Genomic DNA, 24,231 nt, shown 5'->3' with positions numbered 1-24,231 from the left:
GGACATCAATTAAAATAATTATTAATATCTATTAATAACTATACAACTTTATAACTATATTACTTGAATCCTCTCTCCAGAAAACTGTCAATGGGAAATGTCAAACTCTGCTTTTTAGCTCAGTAGAATCAGCTGTCGAAAATATTACAAGATCGTAATGTAATCAACAGTATTTAGCTTTAGTCTAATTTATTTGCATGCAAAGCTAGCTACTTGCTTATCTCAGCACTGAGCTTACTGCTTGTTAAAGTAATTTTTTATGTTTATTTGCAACTCTATGTAGTGGTAATCTTAGTCTTTTATACCGTAGCAAAGCTGGATTAGTTTTATAGAGGGAAGTACTGTAATTTACCCCTGTGTTCTGTTCACTTCGTGTCATTAGAAACTAAAGTTAATGGAAAAAGACACAATACTCCTCCACATGCTGCTTGGGATTCACCCTGCTTAGTATGTGACGGCTGCTGAAAAATGAGCAGGAATAAATGATGAGTAAACTAATTAACTCCCCCTGATTTATAGCACGTGCTTATTACTCCAAGACACCTCCTTGGAGGAATGCGAGAAGAGAATAATCACTGCAACTTTGTGGAAAAAGATTGATGCGTACCTCATTTGCGATTCATTTCATGCTGTTTGTACTGTATAAGGATAATAAAATAGATTAAGAAATTACAAAAAATCTTATCTTGGACAGACTAGTGAAAAAACAGTCAAAGCACATATAAATGGCATTTAAGAATGTTCACATGTAAAAATTAAACCAGTTCTAATGTGTTTCTAAAAGGCATTTTTTTAATTCATATTTTTTAAAGTTATTTGAACAATGTTTTGATTGTATGTAAAAGCTGATTTCTCTGTCTGGAGTTTGCTTCAGCTGAATTGTGAAAGCAATCTTCTTCCAGCACAGGTGGCAAAACACATAATTAGCTGAAAATGGGTTGACCTTGTCACATTATTTCTTGCTTGGAGTTGGAGAGAAAGTTGCGTTGTGGTCTGCAAAAGAAATGCTTTTAATATAAACGTACACTATAGCCCAAAGTATAGCTATATTTATTCCTCCATTGATGTAATAATTATCTCCACTCTTCTAAGAAGACATTCCAATAGATTTTGGAACATGGCTATGGGGATTTGTGCTCATTCAGCCACAAGACCATTAGTAAATGTGCACTGATGGTGGGTGAGGAGGTTGTGGGAGTAGTCAGTGCTGCAGTTCATCTCAAAAGTGTTCAGTGGCTTTGAGGTCAGGGCCTCTCAAGTTCTTCCAAACCAACTTCTTGCTTCTTCGTGGATCTCGATTTGTCTTCCTGGAATATGTTTGTGACTTTAAGTTTTGCTTCACGGAAATGTGAAGCTAACAAAAGAACCACATACAGGTGTGTTGGTCAAGGGACCACATACTTTTGTCCATATTGTGTTTGTGTTGCTTTGGGAAACCTTTTTTTTTTACTTGACATTTGCAGACACCCTTTTCCAGAGCTACTTAGAATTATCCCTTTTATACAACAATACAGCTGAGGGTTAAGGGCCTTGCCCAGGGGCCCAGCAATGGCACTTTGGTGGTCTGGGGATTTAAACTTACAACCTTTAAAGTAGGAGTCCAACACTGCTGAGCTACCAGTGAAAGTAGCAGTTACGAGAGCTTATGTCATACTTTGCCACATCAGCTTTAAGAATGATTAAACATACAGTACATAGGCATGTATTAGGACACCAAACTAGTATAACCACATGTTTTTTCCTAAACTGTTACCCCAAAGTTGGAGTCAAACAACTGTATGTCTTTGGATGCAATAGTATAATATTTTCCAATCACATTAACTAGGAGATCTAAACCTGTTTCAGCATGATAATTCCCCTGTGCACAAAGTCTTTAAAGATATAGTTTACACAGTTTGGAATGAAAGATCATAAATGGTCTGCTTTAAAGCTCTGACCTTAACCCTAATGATCACCTTTGGACCACTTTGGAACATGGATTTGAAATGCTGACTGCTCTCCAAGTCTCCTCACCCTCAGTGCTTGACTTGTGGCTGAATGAGCACAAATCTCCACAAGCACACTCAAACATCTAGTGGAACATTTTCCCAGAAGAGTGGAGGCTATTATAACAGCAAATGGGGACTAAATGTGGAATGTGATGTTCAAAAAGCACATACGAATCCTATAACCAGGCGTCCGTAGTGTATTTTAACCAACATTATGCAAAAATGCTGTGATTGACACTTAATGTGCGACGATAAATCTTCCATTTTATTGAAGTTGCTAGAGAGCAAAACATACACATGCATAATCTTTTCCATTTGTAATCAGATAACAGCTGTCAGAATGTCCCTGACGCTCCTGGAGTTGCACACCGCAACCCAGAATCAATGATGCACTTTGCAAACCCATAATCAATCTTCGAGAAGACTTGTGCAATAGAGTCGAGTATAAAAATGTCATAGTTGAGTGTGCTGTGATTTTATCAGTGTCTAAGAATAGAATATGAAATGTTCACTCAAACGGCCTGGTCTTTGGAGAGCGCTCATGTATGGCTCAATAAGGATGCTGACCAAGGCACAAAACACAGAGCATCCTACTCATCTGTAAACATACTGTGCATACCATCATAAACCTACACAATATTATGCAGTCCAGCAGAAATAACTCGGACAAAACAGACCCATCAGGACAAAGCCTACACTGTGTGTTGTGCGTTGTACTCTCCAGCTGTTTTAAAGTTTAAGAGCAGTGACCTTTTTTTGTTGATGACTAAGTGCATGTGCTGTGGCTGTGGTGCTGAGCCCTTGCTCTATGTAATTAAAGATATGTGCAGAAGCTGAGCACAGGGAGGGGCACAGCCCTTTACTGTAATCACCAGTTGGGAGCTCTTAAATTAGCTCTACACACCATTATGGCTCACACTGGCTCACACATTAGCGCAACACAGAGGCCAGGTCCTGGCACACACTTCTACAATTAGCAGCCTAAAAGTAATCACGACTGCATTAAAACAAGCACACACTTACTATTTATTCACTGCCATCTGTGTGTGTGTGTGTGGGTGCAGGAGTGAGAAAGTGAAATTGTAAGAGATTATGCAAGAAGTTCGTTAAAAATAGGCAGAGACATTGTGATAAAGGTACTTTGTTATTAAATTACAACTATAATAAGCTTTTGTTGAGAATAGACATTTAAGTGAATTTTCTTTTTTTTTTTTTTTTTTTGTGGAACGTCCATCTGAAGTAATGTGGACTATTAACGAGTGCCTTCAGTAGCTGTTCTGGACTGATTTGAAGTTAGGTTGTTCGTTTGTCTCTTCATTAACAAGCAAGCACACCAGATTTCCAGCTAATTATTTTCTTTCAGCAAAAATGTACCTATTTTAAAAGAGAATGTAACAGTAAAGTGTTTTTGCCCTTTTGCCCTTGGCAAACAAAGTGAAAGATTTATATGAAAATTTTTTTCAACATAATTACAGTAATTTCTAATCTAGTTACAGCATATGAATGATTACCAGAGACATTTTTATATATTTTTCTGTGCTGGGAAAAAGACAAAAAGCTCTTGAGGCATTAAGGTCATATTCACGCCTTCTTTTTTGTCTTGACTCAGGATGTTGGCCCAGAGACTGCGATGTGCAAGCAGTTTCATTGCCCAAGAGTTTTTCAGAAAAACAATCCCAGGCAACTTGAAATGAAGCACCCTTTATTTTGTTACATACACATTACATCACAGTGAAATTCTTTTTCTTCAGATATTGCAGTTTGTTGGGCAATGATAAAGCATCCTTGCTCAAGGGCCCAACATTGACAGCTTGGCACTGCTGATTTTTTAACTGTCTGATCAGTAACCCAGAGCAATAAGCATAGAGCCATCAGTGCCCAGCAGTCTAGGGCTCACTTTATTCGTGGTGCACCATGGTGCTTTCAAATTTTATGATGACAGGAAAAGGGTTGTTATGGTCAGTGGAGAAGACTGAATGTCTTACTGATATATTTTTTTAGAACTGTATTAAACCTTAAAGTTCCTAGTGTTTGCATAAGAGCATCCCTAAAACAATTGCCATGTGACTAAATGAGTAAAAAGCATTTGCTATTATGGATCCCGCAGGCATCCAAATTGCAAACAGTGAACACAGTGTCTACAATCATCTGTCTCTCAAAGAACAACCTGGTTCCAAAGCAGCACATTCTACAGAGATTGCTCTTTTGGCCATCATTTAGAAAAGCTACTGTACATGTTGATAGATCAGCCAAACTGTCATCAGTCTTCATTCATTTTAACTCTTCAGCATTGTTTAACACAGCTTTATACATTATGGTTTACCTCCTACTTGAAAGATTGATTGTATTAAAGGGCTCAGACAAGATCGAAATCTGCTCGGTATTTGGTCCTCTTCTGTTCATCCTCTATACACAATCATTTGGTGAGGTTCCATCCTTAAATAAGTATCAATCTGTCACTATTATGCAGATGACAATCAACTCACCCCCTCCGTCTCTCCCTCAGACAGTTAGATTTTCGCTAAAATCTCAGCATATCTGGCAGATATCTCGCCATGGATGGCAGCGCTTCAGCTGAAATAAAGCCCAGCAAAACTGAACTGCTGTTGATCCTGGGTGATTTATCCCCACATCAGGATCATGTGATCTCCCCGGACAACATTTAGATCTCACCTTAAAATCTTTTGATTTCTCATTTACAACATCAGCTGCTGACAGCATATAACCTGCTGACAGGTCTGCCTCTGAGAGACATTTGACCTCTGCAACGGATCCAAAATGCTGCTGCCTGACTTGTTTTCAACCTTCCTAAATTCCCCCACACATCCCATTACTAAGCTTCTTCAACTGGTTTGCAGTAACTGCCCACATCAGACTTTAAACACTTATGCTTGCCTACAAAGCAAAAATGGACCAGCCTCCTACCTCTAAGCACTTATCACACCCTGCACTGCACCACGCTCCACCTGATAGTCTATTACTGCTTGACTGGTCTTACCATCACTCAGGGTACAGGGAATGCATGCATCCAGATTATTCTTTATTCCGGAATTTAAAGAGAAATAAACGTCCTCCAGATGTCTGAACAGCTGAGTCACTGGCAGCCTTCAAATGACGATTAAAAGCCTACCTCACCCAGAAGCACTTAAATTAGCACTTTATTTTGATAATGTGCTTTTCTTACTATTTTACCTCCCCACAAGAGTTTATATACTGGAGTAGTCTGTGAACCAGTGAACCACAGACAGGACGTATTTATTGAAGAGATTTTTCTAAGTCGCTCCGGATCACTGCATCTGCCAAATATTGTAAAAGTAATCTCATATAAGAACAGCTCCATTTGGCACATTTTCCTGGTATTCCTTGTCGTATTAATACCACGAGAAAACAAGTCTGCGAGAACAGAATTGGTCCTAAGTGCATACTCAGGTGTTTGCCAAATGTGAAAACACCCTAAGTCACATGTTACATTTGAAGCATTTATTCAATTTTCGATCCTGTTGTTATCCTTCTTACTGAGTCTGAGAGCAGCTAAGTGAAGTGGTCTCACTCTGGCTCCTATCAGATTTTAGCGGTTTGATTAGTGAGAAAAAGATAAAACACTAAATCAACCCAACTGTCTAAAATAAACAAACTATATGCTCTGTATTTTTGCTTGCAGCACAAAACACTGTTAACTAGTCAATTAAATAATGTTTTAAGTTTTAATTTAGAACAAATTTAGTGTTCATACACACGAATTTACCTCTTTTTTCGTTTCAGTGAGGACGACTTTCTATGTAATGTATTTCATTACGAAGTACTTTTGGTGCCTCCACCAAAGTTTTCTTTCAGCCACTGGATACCACAGACACTGTATTGTTTTTTTCCTGTTTGTTATTGATTTTTTAATCTTCAAATACTATTACTCAGCATTTAAACAGGAGATTTTATCCTTGTTTTTTACTGCTTTATATTCGGTTTGCTATTTGTTATTATAAACCAGCATCTGTGGTTCCTTACAGTCAAAATACAGTAAATATATTCTCCTGGTTAATTAAAGAGACTGAACCCTAACCTTAACCGTATACTTTCTGCTTATTCTCTGATAAAAACACGGAAAATATTACCTTTGGCATTTCTGTCAGCATTTCCCATGATGAGTGACACGAAAAAATAGAAAGATTTCTGTCCTTGAACACGAATCAATAGATTAAAGTTTTTGACTTCATCACGAAATGCCGTGAGACTGTGTTGTTATATGAGTAACGCTTAGTTGATTTTTTCCATCGCGGACCATTGAATGAAAAAAAAAGCATTTTCAGCCCTACATCCCACAGTATTTTGGGATATTTTTTTCTTTTTTCAATTACATTCTAGTTTGTTTTATTATATGCAATGTAACACCAAATTGCAAACATACCAAAAGTACCAATTACATTTTAGTTTTCTAATAAACTGCAAACGATGAGTATCTGTTTTAAGTAAAAAAAAAAAGTGGAATGAAATTATTTAAATGTTTCTGTCAGCAAACAGGTTTGAACATCATTCTACAATTAGGAGTTACAACATTTGAGCAAATCAGGTGTCCATTTCTATTAAAAGAAACCAGATACTTGACATCAAAATTTTTTGTGTTTGGTCTGATCGCTAATTTTTTTTTTTACATATGTAAGTGGAACAACAAACATCTTGTTCTTTAAACACTGTTATTGGGACACACCTAAAGTCCTGCTCATTTATGAAATATGCTTATTTCTTGTGTAAGATGGGCTGGTTTGAGTATTTTAAAAGCTACTGATCAGCTGAGATTTTCTAGAGAATTTACACAAAATCATCTAGCCAGTGGCAGTCAGGATATTCCTTGAGGCAGATAGGCTTCTACAGCAAAAGATTGCATTGGGTTTCAGGTCAAGACCCAGGTCAAGGAAGTTGAGACTATTATGGGCACAAGCTTACCAAAAATTGGAAAAATGTTGTAATACATATACAATACATTAATATCAATTCTGTCTTGAATATGCAAATGGTAGGCAAATCCACAGCAGTTACATGATACAGTCATGGCAAAACATATCAGAAAGTCAAAAAGACTGTATCCAACACCTTGCCATAAAGGACTAAAATTGTGACCCACACACAGTTTTAGTACTAGGTCTTGATGTTTTTGATAAAGTGGGCAGTATATGTTATATAATTAATATCAAGCATTCATGCAGCACAAAAAAGTAAGAAAGAGTGTGTTCCTTTTTCTAATGATGAGTCAGTATGTTTTGGATCTTTTTAATTAGCTTGCTTCCAAACATCAAGTACCATGCAAGGTCTCTCTTTACAGTTCAATAAGACTAGATCTGTAGGTGAGTAAATTACTGTGCTTTGAACACACAGACCTTAAGTAGCAGTGATGGCCTCAAAGGGTGTCTCTTTTCTAATTGCAGACACATGTGTGGCATAACAGACACCTACATTGAGATGTTTCACATTTCTCCATGCACTGCATCCACATGGGCTATATAGTCTTAATCTACAACCATAGTCAATGTTGCTTAGAAAAAAGAAAGATTGTATTCCAACACTGGTCCAAATTGACACAACAATGCATTACTTTCCTTTTCCATATAGCACACACGCTCACCTTCACTCCATTTTCTCTTCCCACACTTCAATAACTAAAATATATATATATATAATGTGTCATGATTCCCTAAGTGCAACAGAACTCCTACACCTACACACTTCCATTTATCTGTGAAAAAAATTATCCAATATGTTTTCCATGACTAATACTCAAGTTTGCTTACTAGCTAGCGGCAACTAGCAAAAAGTCCACAGGCATCTAGAGCACGTGCCTTTGTTTTTTTTTAAAGAGTGGACATCTCATTTATCATTACAAACATATGCACAAACAGTGCACTGCACGTTCCGGTGTAACGGGTTTTAATTTAGGTTTGTAAAACATGATCGCTAGCTAGCTAGCTGCAACTAGATGCTGGATTAGCTAGAACAACTTCCAGCTTATTGCACCATTCTTTTTTCCTGGCTAGCTAGAAAAATAATGATGCAAAAAGTGAATTATGGGTTTACACAGTGTTGCTCTAACAGACACTGTAAGAAACCATCCTGTAAACATTCAACATTAAGTGCCAAGTGACCCATTATTTAAGATTTAAGTGTAAGAATGTGTATGAATACACAAGGAAATTAGAGGGTTTTCTAATTAAGTTGTACAAATCAAAAATCATGCTGTACATTGTCATACTCACAGTCTCTTTAGCATAACCAGTCCACGGAATGCTCCCGGCTCCACTGTACTAATCAAATTATTTCTCAAGTCCCTACAGAGACAAAGAGAAAGAGACACAATTCAATAATTATTATTCATTTTTGTTTGTTAAAAAAAAGTATGTCTGCAGGGCCATTTCCAAATTTTGTAGTTTGAAGTTACAAGTAGTTACAAGTCAAATAGTTAATAACCATCAATTATCCATATTTACCAATTAATGAGGTGTCAGTATACTGTAATAATACCTTTTTATAAAAGATTCCAAAATGTATTTGAGACAATTTGTATATATATATATATGTGTGTGTGTGTGTGTGTGTGTATATATATATATATATATATATATATATATATATATATATATATATATATATATATATATATATATATATACACACATATATATATATATATATATATATATATATATATATATATATATATATATATATATATATATATATATATATATACACATCTATCTATCTATCTATCTATCTATCTATCTATCTATCTATCTATCTATCTATCTATCTATCTATCTATCTATCTATCTATATATATATATATATATATATATATATATATATATATATATATATATATAGTGCCCCCTTGAACTTTGCGACCTTTTGCCACATTTCAGGCTTCAAACATAAAGATATAAAACTGTAATTATTTGTGAAGAATCAACAACAAGTGGGACACAATCATGAAGTCGAACGAAATTCATTGGATATTTCAAACTTTTTTAACAAATAAAAAACTTAAAAATTTGGCGTGCAAAATTATTCAGCCCCCTTAAGTTAATACTTTGTAGCGCCACCTTTTGCTGCGATTACAGCTGTAAGTCGCTTTGGGTATGTCTCTATCAGTTTTGCACATCGAGAGACTAAAATCTTTGCCCATTACTCCTGCAAAACAGCTCGAGCTCAGTGAGGTTGGATGGAGAGCATTAGTGAACAGCATTTTTCAGTTCTTTCCACAGATTCTCGATTGGATTCAGGTCTGGACTTTGACTCGGCCATTCTAACACCTGGATATGTTTATTTGTGAACCATTCCATTGTAGATTTTGCTTTATGTTTTGGATCATTGTCTTGTTGGAAGACAAATCTCCGTCCCAGTCTCAGGTCTTTTGCAGACTCCATCAGGTTTTCTTCCAGAATGGTCCTGTATTTGGCTCCATCCATCTTCCCATCAATTTTAACCATCTTCCCTGTCCCTGCTGAAGAAAAGCAGGCCCAAACCATGATGCTGCCACCACTATGTTTGACAGTGGGGATGGTGTGTTCAGGGTGATGAGCCGTGTTGCTTTTACGCCAAACATAACGTTTTGCATTGTTGCCAAAAAGTTCGATTTTGGTTTCATCTGACCAGAGCACCTTCTTCCACATGTTTGGTGTGTCTCCCAGGTGGCTTGTGGCAAACTTTAAACGACACTTTTTATGGATATCTTTAAGTAATGGCTTTCTTCTTGCCACTCTTCCATAAAGGCTAGATTTGTGCAGTATACGACTGATTGTTGTCCTATGGACAGAGTCTCCCACCTCAGCCGTAGATCTCTGCAGTTCATCCAGAGTGATCATGGACTAATTCCCTGATTAGTCTTCTCCTTGTATGAGCTGAAAGTTTAGAGGGACGGCCAGGTCTTGGTAGATTTGTAGTGGTCTGATACTCCTTCCATTTCAATATTATCGCTTGCACAGTGCTCCTTGGAATGTTTAAAGCTTGGGAAATCTTTTTGTATCCAAATCCGGCTTTAAACTTCTCCACAACAGTATCTCGAACCTGTCTGGTGTGTTCCTTGTTCTTCATGATGCTCTCTGCGCTTCAAACGGACCTCTGAGACTATCACAGTGCAGGTGCATTTATACGGAGACTTGATTACACACAGGTGGATTCTATTTATCATCATTAGTCATTTAGGTCAACATAGGATAATTCAGAGATCCTCACTGAACTTCTGGAGAGAGTTTGCTGCACTGAAAGTAAAGGGGCTGAATAATTTTGCACGCCCAATTTTTCAGTTTTTTATTTGTTAAAAAGGTTTGAGATATCCAATAAATTTCTTTCCACTTCATGATTGTGTCCCACTTGTTGTTGATTCAAGGTGGCCGAATACTTTCGCAAGGCACTTTATATATATATATATATATATATATATATATATATATATATATATATATATATATATATATATATATATATATATTATAAAGGATGAACGAGTGATTTGGGGATGCTTCATGGGATGTTCAGTGACTTTTGTTATGCTTTATATATATATAAAGCATAACAAAAGTCACTGAACATCCCATGAAGCATCCCCAAATCACTCGTTCATCCTTTATAATAGCCAGTTCATTACAGGACACCATGCACCCACATTTACTCCCATGCACACATATTTAATTTAGTATTGCATATCCACCTACCTCTATGCTTTCAGAAAGTGAGAGGAAATCACCATGAACATAGCGAGAATTTGTAAAAATCCACACAGACAGTAATCCATTCAGTACTAAACCGAGTATCCTGGAGCTGTGATGCCACTGCCACTGTACCACTGTCATCTAAACTTTATATTATATTATATACTGTATATTCTATATACATAAGGGTAAAGCTTACATTTTAAACATGACTCAGTTAGATTAAGGAAGGCATTAATCAGAGAAGCAACCAAGTTCGAGGGAGTGAATACTTTTGCAAGTCATTTTACATTGAAGCTTTTTGCAGATGCAGACACACATTCACTCACTTCAATGTCTGTGCAGACTTTAATCCTCACATCACTGTGGGTTTTAGAGCTGCACGAGGGGACCAATTACTTCTCCACATAATGGTTTGCCCTTCAAAGCAGATGGTCAGTAATCCCACTCCCACACCCACCCACACACACACGCACACACATGCTCGCTAATCTAATGCAAGCCACAGAGGACATTCTCATCCTCATTACACTCCCATTCTCCTTATGCACACTGTGTATTTAGAGGCACAGTTGAATCAGCCTCCACTGGGCTTTCTGAGTGTCATCTTCATGCCCACATTCCATAAATAGGGTCCTCACTTTTAGCTAAAGCACTGGGTTAAAGAAGTAGAATGCTACCAAGCGATCACATCAGAGTCTCACAATCGCAGAGCGTTAGCAATGAGTCCCTCCCTTTGTCCCGCCCTCTCTGCCTCCGCACACCCAGTGCGCTAAAAATACGTTCAATGATATCAGAACTCTGTGTGTTCCTCCGGGGCTAAAGCAAACTTCCTAAAATTGTGTCCTCATATTTCCTGCGTCTGTCTAAAGGGAGTGGCAGGATTCTGAAGGAGCTCTGGAGACATAACTGACACACATGTGCTCAGTCATTCTGATGCCTGCCGATTAAAGCATTAGCTCAAAAAGGGCCATAAAAGCGAAATTGCAAAACATGCACAGTAAAAGTGGAAAATCAATTTGCAAAAATCAGCAACAGTATCAGTGGTTCTGATTTCTGATTTAAAGTTGATTTACTTTAGCTTTGTTAAGAGTTTGAAATCTTCAAAATGAATTAACTTTAGTAATCCTTTTTTATATTTCACTTGTGCAATTAATTCAAGTTGTTCAGTTGCAGACATTCTTTTCTACTTTTTGTTTTCTCCCCAGTGGAGCTCATTGTATTGCGATTCTGAACCCCTTTTGATATGATGTAAGTGATTTTTAGGTCCAACTTTATTACAGGACAATGAGATTACTGACTTCAAATCCTCAGCAATTTTTTCTTACTTAATTCAGTATTTAACACCTGACTAAGCGAGTCATTAAATGCTGAAAAATGGCTGCTGTCTGCTTTTAATGGGTGTGTCTACAATTAAGAAACATATCAATTCAGCACCATTTCATTCCTCCATCTTTCCATCTATCAAGTGTTTTCATTGCTTATTTTTGTAAGGCATATGTTCTATAGTTAACACCCAACCTGTCTGTATGTAATTATAATACTCAATTATAAGGAGGTTCTGTGGATCAATCATTCTTTTCCCAGATTGAACCTTATAATAGCAATGCCATGATATGTCAACTGAGGAATTTATGGTCTTTCTTCAATAACTGCTTTTATCCTGATCACAACTATGATGGATTCAAAAACCCAGGAGCACTGGGTGTGAGGTGGGAATACACTCTGTTTATTACAGGGTCTTGGGCACACACATGTTCATACACTAATTAATCTTTAAGTCAATTCAGAATAGTGAATCAGCAAGCAAACCTGGAAGAAACCTAGATGGACTGCATTCATTAAAGTGAAATTTTACACAAATGGCAACCCAAGCTAGGAATTAAAAATGACTGGTGGCAACACTACTAAAACACTCAAAATATCTAATAATCGTCTCATTTATTATCAATACGGAAAAAGACAGGAAATATTATATGATCTTATGCTTGCTGATCCATGTGATGTTGAGTGTGTGCACACTTGTGGGAAAATTAAAGTCACATCTTTTTTCTTCTTCTTTCACCACAGCGAGTCATCCGTCTCCATACTACACTACCTGCATGTCTTCCCTCACCACATCTATAAACCTCCTTGGTCTTCCTCTTTTCCTCCTTCATGGCAGCTCCATCCTCAGCATTCTCCTACCGATAAACCCAGGTCCCTCCTCTGCACATGTCCAAACCATCTCAATCGCGCCTTCCTCACCTTGCCCCAAAACTCTCCAGCTCTGCTACCTCCAGCTCCGCCTCAGCTGTCTTTTATTAAATGCCACTGTCTCTAAACCATACAACATCGCAGGTCTCACCACAGTCCTATAACCTTTCCCTTTCACTCTTGCAAATAACCCTGCCTGCACACTTTTTTTCACTTCTCTAACACACTTTCCATTATTTTCCACTGTTGACCCCAGGTACCTGAACTCCCCCTCCTTTTCCCTGCAACCGCACCACTCCACTGCCCTCCCTCTCATTCACACACATGTACTCTGTCTTACTCCTACTGACTTTCATTCCCCTTCTCTCCAGCACATACCTCCACCTCTCCAGGCTCTTCTCAACCTGCTCCCTACTCTCACCACAAATAACAATATTATCCGCAATCATCATAGTCCACTGAGACTCCTGTCTGACCTCGTCCTTCAACCCGTCCATCACCACTGCAAACAGAAAAGGGTTTATAGCCATTCCTTTCCATCTTTACATTTGCTTTTGCTTCATCTCTCTACACCTGTTGCTGCATCTCCTTGTACTCCTGCCTACTTTTCTTATCTCATTTCTGCTTCGCCAACCTCTTTCTCCTTATGCTTTCCTGCACTTACTCATTCCACCACCACGTCTCTTTGTTTTCCTTTCTATTCCCAAATGACACACCAAGTACATTTCTAGCTGTCTCCCTCATCACTCCTGCAGTTACCCAATCATCCAGCACCTCTTCACCACCACCAAGCCCCTGTCTGACCTCCTCCCTGAATCTCACACTACGGTCTTCCTCCTTTAGTTTCCACCATCTTATTCTTCTTTCAATCTTTACTCTCCTCCTATTCTTCTTTACCTCCAAAACCATCCTACAGACCACCATCTGATGCTGTCTAGCTACACTGTCCCCTGCCAACACCTTACAGTCTCCAATCTCTTTTAAGTTGCATCACCGGCACAGAATATAGTCCATCTGTGTGCACCTTCCTCCACTCTTATACGTCACTCTATGCTCCTCATTCTTCTTAAATCAAGTTTTTACCACTGCCATTTCCCTCCTTTAAGCAAAATCTACCACCATCTGCCCTTCCACATTTCTCTTCTTAAGACCATACCTCCTTATCATCTCTGTTCCTTTCACCAATATGCCTATTGAAGTCTGCCTCAATCACCACTCAATACTCAATAGGCACATTTATCATCACCTCTTCAACTTCCAGCTTTACATTAATTACCTATCAGAAACTCTCTTCACCTCCACTACACTCTTACTGTACTCTTCCTTCAGGATCACCCCTACACCATTTCTCTTTCCATCCACACTATGATGGAGAAGTTTAAACCCACCTCCAATGTTCTTGGCCTTACTCCCTTTCCACTTGGTCTCCTAAACACACAACATATCTACCTTTCTCCTCTTCATAATATCAGCTACCTCTCTCCATTTACCAGTCATAGTACCAACATTTAAATTGATCACACTGACATCCAGTCACCTACATTTCTCCTTTCCCTACTGTCTCTGTTGACATCTTCTCGCTCTTCTTCTCCTCTTTTGGCCAAAACCAGCCTAATTTCCACCGGTAATCTGTTGGCTAACAATGCCTGTGGTGGTCGTTGGTAAACTGGGCCTTGACCAATCCGGTATGGAATTTATCTTTGTGATTCGCATATTTGATTTGCCATGTTTTATGAATGCCATTCCTAACACAACCCTCCCCATTTATCCGCTCTTGGGACCTGCACTAAGAGTGCACTGACTTGTGCAACCCTAATGACTGGGTTAATAAAGTCACATCTTAACTTACTGTAATTATGAGCAGTGGTGAATGCAATATTCTGTTATTATATTTGAATACAATTACAAATAACACTTTTACATTTCTAATTGGGCCAAAGTATAAAGTGCTTGCTTTTAATCTCAGCTTTAAAGCTAGAAGTACTGACCTATGAAAAGTATATTTTAATTATTAATGCAATTTAATGTTCAATATTTACATTTTATGAAAAGAGTTTTCTGCACACAGCACGATTACACCTGCAAACTCTCTTACGAATAGTGGGGTTAACCCTAACCCTAACCCTTGTGACAGCTTCTAATTCAAAAGAATTTATTCCTACATTTATAAATACATGTATTCATACAAACTAAGGAGAGATGAAAATATTTCATAAAATCAGTCAAAGTTTCCTAAAATGAAAATACTCTGATAAAGTACAATTAATTCAAAAATTTACTTTCTTAGTGTCCACAAGTGATTCTGACCCCTTTTTCCCCATTACCTGTCTAAAAAATATATACCTAGAAAATATTTTTTCCTAAGGAATGTAAAGCACACTAAAGTGTAGTATTGAGTGAATGATGTTTAACTCTAAAATTATTTTACTTTAAAAATAGTTTATTTGAATTCGTACAGAATATTCAGGTTAATGTACACTTTGACTAACAAGAGTCCCTCTCATATTAGGTTTAATTGAGTAAATCTAAATAGAGAATTAAAACATTAAAAGAAAAAAAATAAAATTGTAAAAGCAGCACAGTTGTACAGGGTACACCAGCATAGTTTGGATAACACCCTTGTTATTCAAACTAAGCAATATTTCTGGGTGTGTTTTAATTGTGCCATATAAAGTTTGCTGACCTCCATCTATTCCAAGCCATTTTATTATTATTTATATTATATTTGAAACTTGTAAATTTACTGGATGGAAAATCTAGGATGGCTGTGTTTTATATCTGGAATTCAGAACATAGATCTAATTATTCATCACGAAATTTATTTGGGACAAACATACAGTACATTTTTAACTACATTTTTGTAAACATTTTGAACCTGGGCCAAGGTAACTTGTTGAACAAGGTGGAACTTACCTATTGAACCACTATACCCCACCTAATAAACATATAAATATGATATATTGTAGACACTGAATACATTAAAGACTTCAGGAAAAAAAAACAAATCCATTATTTTCTACTGTTCATTATTGACTATTGTTATAAAATCAAATCTCACTGCATTACTGAACAATGATTCAAAAGGACCAGTCAAAAACAGCCCAATATTTTGTTGAAACATTGACATACTTTTCAGGTGGTTGTGTTTTATATTGGTTCAGGATAATGTTATTATTGCATATGACACTGGCTGGGCAAAAGACTTAACAATATCTAATTATTTAATAATAGTTTTAATTAAACATTTAATGATGATGCAAATAGAAAGTGAGTGATCTGTCCTTATCTGAAAATGTGTGATTCACAATAACCAATACTTCATCCCTGTATTAATGTTGGCTTTAATACTTTCAAACTTGCTTTTTTTTTTTTTTTTTCGGTTGCAGCAGAAATGTAATGTGATTCTGGAGAGAAAGTAGAAGGTTTAGTAGGCTCAGTAAAATGCCAACCTTAGCCAGCTAGTTAGTCTGTAGTGGTAAGATATTGTATGATAAAAGAAGATAGAGTAAAACTTTTTCTCATTTAAAAAATATCAAGGTAGGGTAGAGCCTTAAGAGCATTAAATCAAGACCAGCTTGTGCCCATACCACTGTGCTTTCATATTATTCTTTTTGATAAGCAGAAGTCAATTTATTACAAAGCTTTTCACACAGCAGACTGTTCTCTGCCTCACCTCTCTCTTTGCTTCACAGATAAAAGGTTAGAATTTCATCAAAACGGTTCACACACCAAGCAAAAACAGAACGAATTCATTGTAGACATGGTACATTCTTAATGCGGGTTTAATGACATCTGAAAAAGGTTGTACATCATATCATCACTCACATTACACACTCGTTTTTTTTATTTCAGTAACAACCAAGTTCGTTTAGCCAAATTTAGCAAATACTAAATGTTGGCTAAAGCTGATGTGTCCAATTTAGAAACTTTTTTTAGAGATGGATGGTGGGTACTGATGACAAGCACACGTACAGAGACTGGTGTTTCTCAGCACTTGTTGCCTATGACAGTCCTTTACATTGGATTTTCAAGTTAGCATGATACAAATGATGATGATGATAATGATGATGGAGTTAATTCTATTAATATTAGTAGTGAAGACCCAATCACCTCACATTTAAATATGTTATGAAAATGCAGCCCAGACACATGTAAAAATATATTTTAATGATCTTTTTATAAGTTATTAAAAGATTCTGCGCAGCAGCTTTAAAAAAGTAAAAGCAATTTTTTTACTTTTTCAATTGTTTTATATGAAAATTCACACATTATCAGAATCCATTAATAAAATCCAAGTGACGTTACCAGTCAGTCAAAGTTCAAGTGTAAGTTCAAGGCCACATTTCTAATTTAAGTTTGTAATCTTAGTTTGTTATAACACTAAAACAATACAATTTAGCATTTGCCAGCTGTAAACACCAAAACATCTCATGCAGTAAAAGAACAAGCTGGTCAAAGTCAAAACGGGATTTCACCAGAAACAATGCATCTTCCATTAAACTCTGTTTGACATTTATACTTTCTCCACAGCAGTCTATACAGTGTCTGTGTCTGGTGTTAAACTCCTGACAAACTTTAACAGTTGCAGTTAATATATCACCAGCAGTTGCACCCAATTAGCTTCCACCCTCACAGTGTGTGTGTGTGTGTGTGTGTGTGTGTGTGTGTGTGTGTGTGTGTGTGTGTGTGTGTGTGTGTAACTCCCCATGTGTGCTCAGCCAGCCAAGCTGCTACACCACCCGCGCTCAGTGTGACATTAATGTGGAGATTTATGGCCTAATGGTCACACACTCACACTCACACTCACACACTCACACACACACACACACACACACACACACACACACACACACACACACACACACACACACACACACACACACACACAAACAGAGGCCTTGTTGAAAAATGCTAGAAAGACAAAGTATATGAGTAGGTGGAAAAAATAATAGACGTGTGTGTGTGTGTGTGTGTGTGTGTGTATATGTGTGTGTGTGTGTGTGTGTGTGTGTGTGTGTGTGTGTGTGTGTGTGTGTGTGTGTGTGTGTGTGTGGTTACTAAAGAAAAGTTTTGTATTACCCTGCCAGAGGAGGTCACTGAGAAGACATCTTCACCGTAGGAGGGTGAAGGTCTTAGGATTGAAGATGGAGGGTAGGAAAAGACTTCTCTAATTAACAACAAATACTGTTTCCACTAAACCCAGGACGCTTGTGTCAACATTAAGTCATATCGCAGAAACGATTCCCACAACTGGATACAAAAACAAATGATCTATTAGGCAGTTTTCGGAGGTTGGTTGAGGATTAATCTAATTACTATCTAAAAAGTGTCATTGTCGGAGAGGACATTTCTCTGACATTAATAAAAACAAAGTAAAGTGAACAGACGCTTTGGACTGAAAGCTCAATTAACAGTTAGACTCTGAGTGCACAAAAAATAAAGTGACCATCTGAAGAAAAAAATCTAAAATTGTAAGTACTTCCCACTTGGAAGAAATTCAAGTTCAAAACAAACAACACTTTTATTGTGTAGAGTGCTGAGATAGTGGTAATGATGCATTTTCTGGGCAACCTAGTTATCTAAGGGAACAATTAATTAAGAACAAACACAAACACACACACACACACACACACACACACACACACACACACACACACACACACACACACACAGAGGAAATGTTTTCATGGCACTAATTTACAGTAGCTATAGACTGCTGTTTTGAACAATCCAGAAATCTGAGAATGAAACAGTCATACACACACATACACACACACACACACACACACACACACACACACACACACACACACACACACACACACACACACACACACACACACACACACACACACAACACTGGCTTTAGCCATCACTCTAAACTCGGAAACCTGCCTATGTAACAATGTCACTTAGGTGTCTCTGATGACATCACTGTCTGAAATACTGCTTCCCCTTCCTGTTTCCTTCCTAGACATGAGCCAGACATTACAAAGCTCTCTTAGTTGTGCATGCTGTGTATAAGGGTTTAAACCTCACGCCATGCACATTACGATTTATGATCACAAGCACCAGCCACTTGCCTACGAAAGCACCACTCAGCATGCCAAAATGCTCTAATTCGGAGCTAAGAGCAACACCAGTGACAGGTAGAATGCTCCATACATCACACTTCATCCCGAACATGGTTGGCGCATAATAATTTTCTGACAATTGCAATTCATATCTCTTACGTGGGAAGGATTTCTTTTTTACTTCACAGAGCATAAGACGTGAAAATACCCAAGACATGTCATGTGTGCTTTTTGAGAATAAATGCCGACAGGCAGGCACAAATAAAGAAAATCATCCACCTGAAACCACAAGCAGAAGCGATGCCAAAATTGCAAAATCTCAGTGCAGGTTTTATTTAAAGAGATCAGATTCTGATGAAAGACCACATGTGTTAGGTTCGGGGTGAAGACAAGAAATTGAACGTTGAACTGGTTAAAAGAGAAAGCCTGTTCAGCTTAATTCAGCACAATAATATCCGTGGTAATATATGTTTAGAATAGTTGTTCAGTATTGCTAAGCTTATTAAACCCTGTGTATTCCTTTTAACCACTTTTCTAGACTTATCTTTTTGATGTATTATGGACAGTAAGTGTACAGAAAGTTTGTAGCTTCCAGTAACGGGTTCTATTTGTAACTTTTTCTCATAAGAAAATAATTTTTTGTAGGATTCTACGTACAAGCTTCAAGGCAGAGGTCATCAACTGATGGACAGAGGCCCAGATGCACCCAGCAAAGTATTTCAGGATTTAAAGCTCAGTGCTCTGTAGTCATGCAGATAAATGTGTGTAAACTCTGCCAATATTTCAGAAAGTTTCTTTTTCTACAAAATAAACCAGTGGGACCTCTGTAGCAGTTGCTCTTGTTGTGACTTATCGAATCATTTTTTTTATTATTATTATTAAGCTGAAGGCAGATCACTGGACCAGAGATTTGTCAGAGGGCACAAGACATTACGTCAGATAGGGGAGAGTTTTCATAGACTTACATAGATTTTTTATTTTGTTACCCACTCTAGTCGGATTTATAAACTGAACAAATGAGTGACAGCGTCAAACACGGGCATCGCCGTTTTTCCTCTAAACTGGCTTCATGTGCCTTGGTGAATCATGTGATCGTCCCTGGTTTGTAGGTTTATAGTTTTTTTTACCTGCATCAAACAGCTTTCAAAGAGGAACAGTCCAGAAATTGTTTTTGCAACTTAATTTTAACAATCTTAAGCTTTACAGGCGGATTATTTTTTATTTTATTTTAATCAACCTTTATTCATCAATCAGTGTATTTTTGACCCCAACAATAGATATAGTAGATATTGTTGATATTGTATTTAATAAAAAAAAAAATTTACTGTTTTGCACTGTAAATGTTTTATGCTTTTTTTTTCATTTGTTTCAGTGTGAAAATATATCAAATTAAATAACCGTATGTTCAGGTTATTAGAAGCTGCCGCTTAATTGAAAAATAATTATGGAAAGTCATTGCTTCAAACTTTAATAATGCAGAGTACATTTGTTTAGTTGTTATTATGAGTCATATTAGTGAATATCTAGTTGTCATAATTGTACATGAGGATTACAATGCTGCATCCAGAATTGTAAATTCAGTTCCCTTTTGCTAATTAATCAGATGGTCTACAGCCCTATACTGAGAATGTGACCTCTGCCTCTGATGCCAGGAACTGACATGCTTTTTCGGATTTGCCGATGTGCTGGTACAAAAATAAGCATGATGTTTTAAACTTAATGAATAGTCAGCTATAAGAGAGACAAGGGACAAGTCCACATATTCTAAAAGTACTTTTTTTGGGCGAATATTGGAATGTGAGAATATTTACGTTATTCTGTAAACAAATGAAAAAAAAAAATAAAGAATTTACATACAATGTTGCATTACAACAAAAATCTTGTTATTATGGAAATATTGTAGCTCAGGTATTAGCATTAAGGCCCTTTTGTGTTTTGATAAACAATCCTTTCTTTTTCTCGAAACACGGATTTTCTAGTATCCAGTTTTGCTGGATAGTGATCTCATAATTTCTACCTTCCTATTCACTTTCTTTAAAAAAAAAAAAAAAAGTCTGCTTAATATATCACCTGATACATCCTTTTATATTACAATTATATTTTTTATTAAAAAAAAGTTATCCAATCATCACTCTTGTGGCAGCAATTCGGTGCATAAAATCATGCAGATGCAGATCTTGAGCTTCTGATAACTTTCACATGAAACCTGTGAATATTGTGATTTTATTGATGTTTACTGCAGAATGGATGTTTGTGCCTCTTGAGATCCTGGAATTTTCACAAACAACATCCCATATATAGCAAAGATGCCCAAACTTGGGCCCCATGCTATATATGAGATGTGAAAAATTGTGGGGAAAAAATGCCACTGCCACTGATCTTCATTTTTAACTTAGCATAACAATTTTTCTGTTTCATTTTAAAGCTGCAAAAGTTGATCAAATGTAGAGAATATAAATTAATGTAACTTTATTATACATGAATACTTTAAGGTGCAGATGCAGCATGCTTTGTGGCTCTCAACATACAGCTAATTGTGAAAACATAAAAGCAGTGGCACAAAGACAAAACGAATTTGTCTGATATTTTGAGATAATGCAATATTATGTAAAATTTAAATGGTGTACTTGCTTTCTTAATAAATGGCAGTGAAAACATTTACTTTAATGAAATTTACTTTTGGCCAATGGTTCTCAATCTAGTAGATTTTTGGTCCGTCATAGGAAAACGTTTGAGAACATCTGCTCTGGAGTTTGCACAGAAGGGTGAAAAAAACTAAAAACATTCTCAGAATAAAAGGTTTTTCACAAGTTAGCAGAGAGTTTAAACTGACATGAAGGTTACTGTAACCCAAATAAGCACTCTTTCTATTTGCTGTAAGCAGAAAAGCATCTTAAAATGCATTGACACTTGAGGCAGAGGGTCCCATTTCTGTCAGCTAAGAACAAAAATCGGAGTGGACTATCTGCAAAAGTAAAGTAGGTTAGGGAAAGGGCAGGTGAAGTTTTTTTGTTGTTGTTTTTCGCATCATGGTGTATAAAATTGATTAACTGATTTAGAGATGTTTAATTAACAGTAGTTCTTGATCTGGATCAGAATGATTTTTTGCATTTCACTGCCTCCAAGAGGTCATGAGAGACTGATTGAATAATAGTTCCTATTAGAGTGGCCGGTGAGTATAAAATTATTTCACGTATAATTAAGCAGAACTTGTGCACTACGTAAACCACATTCACATCACAGTTAAAAAAAAAAAAAAATCTTCCAAGTAAAACATCTGTGTAGATATTTTTTCCCAACCCAGTAGGAATCTCATTACTAGCTGATTTACTGTATGCTTTTTATAATAATGATGGAATCCTTTTGTCTGCATGCAGTTAAAATTATTGGAAATTGCGCAAAACATTTTAGAGGAATGAGGTCATCCGGGTCATAAGGGTAAACAAATATAAATGCCATGACTTAAGATCTGAAAGTGAAACGATAGGCTTGTTTCTACACTTACCCACCTCCCACCCCCACCCCCTTTCTCTCTTTTTCGTAGTCAGAGGACAGGGGGAGAGATGAATTAGTCCTGAGAGACATGTGCAGAGAGCTGGAGTGTGAGCAGTAGGGAAGGCCAGTCCTTACTTTTTCCAGTCATACACCATCCTATAAAATTACATCTTTAACCTTGCCTTGTCAGTGACATATTACCAATGATTCTAAAGAAAATTGTTCCCATCCTTTTTTGTGCTTAGTGGAGAAATTTCTATGCAAAAGCAATCTTTTATTTCTGTTTTAAAACAATATGTTCTAAACAAACAAAAACAGTACTTCCTATAAAAATGAAGGCTCTCTTGTTTTTGATTAATGCACTTCACATTGAGCAATGCTATTAACCCAATCTAAGCTAATGATCACTTTACCATACATTTTGGATTATTTACCATGCATTAATGGCAGATAATCTTTTTGGAATCAGTAACATGCTTATACAGAGGCATACAGAGACATATAGCCGTGGAACATTTGGGGTAATTAACATTCGTCCAAATACTTTTGGCCATGCAGTGTAACTTTTAAGCTCACCGTACTACGGATTGTTTTGTTTGCCATTTTTTCATTTTATTTCTGTGTACTTAAAACATAGGACTGGGAATCACATTGGAGCATCTACGAGTGGGCTACATAGTGGCTTTATTATTTGTCCTATGTTACAGCAAGGGTAGAACTGCGAACATCTTTGACCATGTACTCACTAGCCAGATTAGTCTTACTGTCTTTAGGCCATAGATTTCATGTACATTGCTATAAGGAAAAATAGAAAAAATACAGTCGTCCCTTTGATTTATCGCAAAGTAAAAGTATTATTGTGGTATTAACTATTATTATAAAAGTATTACCTAAAATACTGTACAGTGTATCATATATTTTCCCCGGGACAAAGGACACATTGTGTTGTTTATGAAAGCGTTGTGCGCAGATGCTGAAAATCATAAGAAATAAGTAGCATTACAAGAAACCGTAGGTTTCCGCTTATTTATTGGTTGTAGTATCCTCTAAAGTAAAAAAAAAAAGGGTGGAGTTGAAGACATACGTCACCAAATTTAGCCAATGAAAATTAAGAATGCAGTGATGTGTATCTTTAACTCAGCCCCTTTTTTTGGTCTTCAACTAATAAACAAGCAGAGAAACTATTCATATACTATGCTACAGTACTGTACTGTACAGTACTTACTATATATGTGATATTTCTACGAATTTAAATAAAATTCATCCTGCTATATTCTTGCAAATGTTTTCTGTGTCTGTTTAAAGAGTGTGGGAGAATGATTTATGGCTTAAACAATTAAAAAAGGCTTTTTTGTCATGGAAATTAGTTTTTCCCATAATGTTTCGGTCCTATCATTTAGCCTTTGGCCCACATAACAGCTTAAGTGGTATTTTAGGTGGCATAGACTCAGTAATATTCATTCACACATCTGATAGATCCAGAACTTCCAGACAACCCATTTTTCAAGTGTATTTTTGTCACCCACAAAAAGAGCACTGAAATCTCTCTAAACAATTCACCAAACTATTCATCAATTGTTTTCAAGGAGACAGGGTATTTAAGAAGGAGAGATAAATGACACCACTTTAGTGAAAACAACAAGGGAACTCTTCTGGAGGAAGTCTCATTGACTGACTCCTAAAGATGGAGAAGAATAGCTGATGCAGAACAAAGAATCCCGATACAGTCCCAGAGCGACGCCCACTCAGAGAGAATGGCACTTCACTTATCATGAGTAATTT

General features: G+C 36.8%; 1 protein-coding gene across 3 annotated transcripts in view; it reads right to left on the bottom strand.

The window, feature by feature from the left end:
• adgra1b (adhesion G protein-coupled receptor A1b) overlaps window positions 1–24,231 on the bottom strand; it is a 201,138-nt gene that overhangs the window by 152,176 nt on the left and 24,731 nt on the right. For all 3 annotated transcript variants that reach the window (XM_083538295.1, XM_083538296.1, XM_083538297.1), the window contains one exon: window positions 8,231–8,302. In XM_083538295.1, coding sequence (XP_083394421.1) covers window positions 8,231–8,302 — 72 coding nt within the window. The remainder of the gene's footprint in view (window positions 1–8,230; window positions 8,303–24,231) is intronic.

Source organism: Silurus aristotelis (assembly GCF_946808225.1).
Source record: "Silurus aristotelis genome assembly, chromosome: 4".
Classification (NCBI taxonomy): domain Eukaryota; kingdom Metazoa; phylum Chordata; class Actinopteri; order Siluriformes; family Siluridae; genus Silurus; species Silurus aristotelis.
Note: the sequence above shows the minus strand (reverse complement) of the source record. Positions and strands in the feature narration are given on the sequence as shown.